This window comes from Lipotes vexillifer, unplaced genomic scaffold (genome assembly GCF_000442215.2).
Source record: "Lipotes vexillifer unplaced genomic scaffold, Lipotes_vexillifer_v1.1 scaffold951, whole genome shotgun sequence".
In the NCBI taxonomy this organism is placed as follows: domain Eukaryota; kingdom Metazoa; phylum Chordata; class Mammalia; order Artiodactyla; family Lipotidae; genus Lipotes; species Lipotes vexillifer.
The window spans coordinates 1,042,588-1,048,833 of NW_006793664.1; the positions used below are offsets into that span (position 1 = coordinate 1,042,588).

At 48.4% G+C, this 6,246-nt stretch overlaps 1 protein-coding gene across 1 annotated transcript in view; it reads right to left on the bottom strand.

The window, feature by feature from the left end:
• Window positions 1-6,246, bottom strand: part of IRF2 (interferon regulatory factor 2) — an 86,987-nt gene that overhangs the window by 1,136 nt on the left and 79,605 nt on the right. The window contains 1 exon segment of the mRNA XM_007466517.1: window positions 567-660. Coding sequence (XP_007466579.1) covers window positions 567-660 — 94 coding nt within the window.

Sequence of the window (6,246 nt, forward strand, 5' to 3'; positions counted from 1 at the left end):
GAATGCTTCCCCGGAATGCTTCCCCTCACAGTTCCAGCCATTTCCTGCCATTGTCTGAGCCTAGCCAAGAGGAGAGAGATCAGAAGCAAAGCCACTTGGAATCCGGACAGAACACATACCTGGCCCGGGGGCAGGGATCACAGGGCGGGCTGGGGGGGAGGGGACACTCCCGGTATCTGGGGAGCTACTTTTGCTTAGCACTTTCTGACACTGACTTCTCATCATTGCCTCGGGCCACTTGGACCTTCTATTTCTGCTTGTGAATTAGGATGTTTATGGTGGTAAAAGCATATCAGCGTTTCTTGGCCTTTTCCTGCCGTCATAGCCTCCTTTCTCACAGTAACATCTTACCCCCTTCCCTCCCATTTACTTCCCAAAGCTTCATTTTGTAAGTCAAAATCCAAAAGCACTGTAAATTTTATGTGATGTATATTTTACCACCATCACCAAAAAAAAAAAAAAAATCCAAAAGTGAAACTCATGCTCAAAAGAAAAGAAACTTCACCAGCAGCGGGGAAACCACCGTGCCAGTTGGGAAGGCTTTGTCCCGGTGCCACCATGCTTACCTCCGAGCTCTCTTCATCACTGGGCACACTATCGGTAGTTTCACTTTCTGTTCACAGAGAGAAAAACACAGGCCCATCATTCCTGCCACTCAAACTGTTCCGAGGCCCAGGCAGTGTTTAAAACAATACATCAGCACGTCTTTCTTCAAAAGAGAAATGCATCGCTAAACTCATAACCTCCGTCCCCTTGTGTCAGGTCAAACACGTGTGCCTGGGAGGTGCTAGGGCGGAATTTAGAGTTGAAGGGTGGCTCGTTTTCCCAGGGCCAGGCTATGCTTATTCATGGCCTCTCTTCCCAGGATGGGGTGCTAGGTCCCGGGCTGCCCATCTGCGTTCTGCCCGCCCCTGCCCCCTGGCCCTCTGCTGGCTCCACGTCAGGCCCTTTCCTCACAGCTGCTCCATCACAAGCAGCTCACTGGTCTTTTCCCATTCATGGCAGTTGGTTCATTTAAGTCCCAGCCCAGCCTCCCCAGATGAGCCCCATTCTCCTCAGATCCCTCCTTTCCCTCACGGCCCTTCAGTACTTATATCCTGGGTTAATAAAGTGGCACCTTCCCCCTGGGTTACTGTGGGTGCACAGATTCTAGGGTGGCTCAGCTGCTGAGTGTTTACCCTCTTGTGGGGTTCCCTGCTCTGGAGGGCAGGTGGGGCCTGTGACTTGCACTGAACCAACAGAACACAGTGGAGGCGATGGGATGCACGTGATGACGTTATGTAAGCCTGCAACCTGTCTAATGAGGAGACCATCTCCCTTGCTGGCTTTGAGGAAGCCAGCAGGCATGGCGGGAAGGCTCACATGACAGACAACTAAGGACCGCTTCCAGCCAACAGTCAGCAAGAAACTGAGGCCCTCGGTTTGAAAACCTGCCAGGAACTACATTCTGCCCCAAACCATGTGAGCCTGGGAGCAGATCCTCCCCGATCCCATCCTCAAATGAGACAGCAGCCCTGGACCAGACCTCAGCTGCTGGTCTGTGCAGAGAATGCCCTGAGCAGAGGACCCAGCCAAGCCATGTCTGCTCCCCCGACCCTCAGAAATTGTGGGATAATAAATGTGTGTTGTTTCAAGGCACTAAGTTTGTGGTTATAGGGTCACGCAGCAATAGATAACTAACTCACTTACCATCCTGATTCATCCTGCCACCTGTGAGACACAGAGCAAGTTACTTAACTTCACTGAGGCACAGTTTCCCCATCTGTAAAATGGGAGTATAAACACCTTCCAAAGAGGATTACGTGATGAGTGAGGGAAAGGCCTAGTACGGGGCCTGGAACACAGCCCACACCCAGTAAATGTTGGTGCCTTTGTCCTGAGCCTCATTCAACAGGGGATCTGTACCACACGCTAGGGTGACAGGGTCACAGTCAATAGCTAGCGATTACACATCACCTGTACATAGAATACAAGATTCTTTTAAGTAAAAAAAAAAATTGATTTTTTTAAAGCAAACTAAATTTTTTTTTAAGTAGAAAAATGTTAATTGTTTTAAGTACAGAATTGATGGTGTGCAGTTTTTCAGGGTTCACAGCATTGAGAAAATGAAAGCACAGAGGGTAGAACTTCCAAAATACACGGACCCTTAGAGAGTCCTGAGTCTGGGTCATTCACTTCACAGACATGGCCTGAAGGGAAGCTGTATTAGTGAACGTTTTTGGGGCCCGTGGGCCGGTGCTCTGCACGCAGGTCTTGTTCAGTCTCTAAGTCACCCCTTGATTGTGCAGAAGAGACCTTATGTGTTCTTATGCCTTCTACCCCTTCCATCCCAAACCTACAGAGGGACTGGCCTCCAGCCTCACGTCTTGCTGGTGGCACAGCTGTGACCAGGTGGCTCCCAGCCCAAATAGAGTCCTGATGACCCAGGGCACCAGGCCCAGACCAGGCCCTCCATGAATTAAAGGCTAAGGAACAAACGGACAAACTGAGGCACAGATTCATTCCTCGAACAAAGAAACCGAAAGTTACTACACGGGGCCCACCCTGGGGCCTCTATGCATGTTTCTCGGCCACTGTTCTCCAGTGACTTCACCTGCGCACAAGCGATTGCCGATAAACCTAACCCCCAGCAACTAGAAGACGGGCCCGTCCACTCCTCAGACTGAGCCCACTTCCCGAAGCATCCCCAGCGGGTGCAGCAGAAGCCCAGAGAAGGCCCAACCCTAGTTGTCAGGGCAAACTGGCAACGCCGGGCACAAGAGAGGTTTCCACACAAAAACAAATTATACACAACATCAAGGGAAAATGCCCCTCCACTCAACCTTCAGGCTAGCCCAGGACCCTGAGGAGGCAGCAATCAGCGCTGCCAATCCCAAGAAAAATGCGGAACAGAGATGTTGAGAAACCAGCCAAAGTCGTTGTGGACTGAGTCAGCACAGAGGAGGGAAAACAAAGCAAGCTTCTGATTCCAGGGCCCCCGGCGCTGAAGCTCTCCTGCTGCTCCAGCCTCTGGTGAAACTTCAAGATACCCTTTCCATGTTTATGGTTAGTTTTCTTAGAGCTCCGGAGCCAAAGTTTCTCTTCCCTTCCTGTAGGTCTAGGCCCCCTCACGCCTAATCACCCTCCATAAACACCATCATCTTCTGTTCCTCTCCCCTTCACATAAAAACAAGATGCCACCAGGCTTGCTCTGGGCGCTGGAAATAGGCAAAAATGAGCAGGCTGGACCAAGGTTCTGGGATTCCACAGCCCGAGTCACAGTTGCGGGAGGGGTGGGAAGGCAGACCCTGGGGAAGACTCCTTGGTAAGGCCTGGCACAAACCATGAACAGAATCAGAATGTTAATCGCCTGTAAGCACCCAGTTTTCAACTTCAGGGAGATAGTCAGAGACAAGACAAGTTCGCATGCTCTGAACTTCTGTTTTCAGCTGACACAAACGGTGGCTGAAGAGCACCGTTTCTAAAGGCAGATCAACCGCCTCTGATGCAGTTTTGAAAACTCTCCATACAAGCAAACTGGGAGTTCTCATTTTCATTGTTTAAAAGAATGGCCTTGAGCGCCTTCAGCCTAGGAGCAGGAGATGCTTGAAGCCCTAGCCTGAGGACCCCGAACCCTTCTCTCTAGAGTAACGGTGGTGCTCGCGGCCACCCCTGGGTCACTGGCTCAGGGTGTTTTGTTGGGGGCACTCATGCCCATTTTCCTCTGTTTTCTTGGTTTTACTCCACCATTGCCATTTTCAAGATTGGTTCTTATAGAACAAATGAATTCATGGCAGCTCCTGCTTCCAGATCAATGTCACCACCGACACAGCAACATTAGTTGTTTCATTTTTCCTTCTGATTACTTTGGATTTGGTTTCGTATTTGCTTTGAGTAGAATGGAATTTTAAAAAACATTTTGGAGTTGCTTCCCGAGCATGGTCTGAGTAAGTTGCAAGTGTTTACAGAGTAATAACAGGTACCTAAGCAGTTTGTTTCATCTTTCTGGTCTCCGTTTCCCGGAAAGCGACTGGGGTGAGAGGGAAGGAAGAGGCTTGGATTAGATGACCCCAAAGATGCTTCTTCCAGAGCTGCAGTTTTACAATGATGCTAGTCTCAGGCTCACACTCCACTTAGCCCAGTTTTTTATCGTCAGACCATCTCAGGAACATGATGGGGAGGGAGACGTCTTCTGTCACAGCCTTTTTGCACTACGACATCTTGGTACATTTTCTGGAAGGCTCTTGTTCAACAAGTTTTATTAATAAGATTGACAAGGATTCCTTTCCCTCAATCATTTCCTTAATTACTTTCCCTAGAAGGCTCAATGAAGAGGTTCAAATCAGTCCCCTGACAGCACTCCTATCTTTGCCGCACCCAACAAAATGCAAGCCTGCTACGGTTTCCAAAAGGACCCAAAGTCTTTCCCGCTGGTCACTGGTCAGGAGGAAATCTCCCTTCTCTCAGTTATCACCAATCAATCCTTCATCTTATACTTTCTTCTCCATACTCTCGTCCAGCCTTCCCCAAAATACTACTGTGCCTTTCTTTCACTAAACCACCCACAACCTAATAAAATCCTGGTGCCACACAGCAGGCAAGAGGCCACTTTGCGGTAGATCTTTAAAAATAAAAATGACTCGTTTCTAGAGTTTCCCAAGGTTGGGCTTTGGGACATCCCTCCCCAGGACATAGTTTTATGAATCCAACTAGAATTTCATGTTGTCTTACAACAATCCAATGCAAGTACGTGCACTCAAAGGAACTGTCCCTTTTCTTGCTTCACTGTAATATTTAGACCATGGAGAAGACAGACTTGCAAAAATGAATGTGGTTTTTGTAATACTACTGGGGTTATATTTCAATGATCAGTAGGGGGGAAAAATAGCCAACAACCGCTTCCAAATACCGGTTACTAAGTGAATGAAGTGGTTTGAGGAGGCTGAAATTCAGTTCAGTAGTCCACACAAAGGGATCCTGTCATGAAAAACAGGCAAACAGCCTATTCTCGTGGGGAACGTAAAGTTAGAAAGTGAATACCACCAAAGAGCTGCCTTTCCTAGTAGCAAGCTATGGGATCCCTGACTGAAAGATTTTAGCTACCCATGGTCAGTAACAGATAAGTTTCTTATGTGTCATAGGCTCTAGAAAAGTAGCAGCGATGACTTGTTTTGACTCTATCCAGGAAGCTTCTCTCCACAGGGTTCTAGAAAATTCAGACAGTGAAAACAATCGAAAGAACTAAAGGCCAGGCTGAAACACCAGGCTCCAACCAAACCCGCACTGCCTGCCAGCCTGGCACTAAAATCCTTCTTTCCCAATCTTGCAAATGTCCTGAAAAGGGTAATGAAATTTTCATTTCTCTCTGCATGAATCAGCTGTTCTTGGGATTCTTCTGCTAAAGCAAAATGCCAGTGCTGGCAGAACAGCAAGAAGAGGCCTTTCCAGAATCCCCAAGAAGACTTCAGAAAAGTCTAACTCAATGGATAAATAGAAAAGTCTATTCTAAAGCTCCAAGCCCTTAAAAAAAAAAAAAAAAAAAACACTTGGGGTGTAATAATGCCTGCAGCAGCATGATATAAAGGAAAGTCACACATTTCCAGCCATCGTCAGTGAAATGTAAGCACAGTGGCTTAGTGTTTCAAGTTTCAGTTATCTCAACTGTAAAATTAGGGCATAAACATTCTGCTCTGCCTCCTTTGGCTGGTCCTTGAGATTCTGGGAGGTGGACTGTTCTGAATGGCAGAGCCCCACACGGTCCTGCAGGGCAGCAGTGCTGTCAAAGGGCTAAGAGCAAGCCTTTGGCATCAGCCATGTATGGGTCTGACTGTGCTACGGGTTGTCCGTTTCTGGACATGCTGCTTCACCCCACTGACCTCAGATACCTAACTTTTTAAAAAAAATAAATTTATTTATTTATTCATTTATTTAATTTTTGGCTGCATTTGGTCTTCGCTGCTGCACACGGGCTTTCTCTAGTTGCAGTGAGCGGGGGCTACTCTTTGTGGCGGGGCACAGGCTTCTCATTGCGGTGGCTTCTCTTGTTGCAGAGCACAGGCTCTAGGCGCGCAAGCTTCAGTAGTTGTGGCACACGGGCTTCAGTAGTTGTGGCTCGCGGGCTCTAGAGCGCAGGCTCAGTAGTTGTGGCGCACGGGCTTAGTTGCTCCGCAGCATGTGGGATCTTCCCGGACCAGGGCTCGAACCCGTGTCCCCTGCTTGGGCAGGCGGATTCTTAACCACTGCACCACCAGGGAAGCCCAATACCTA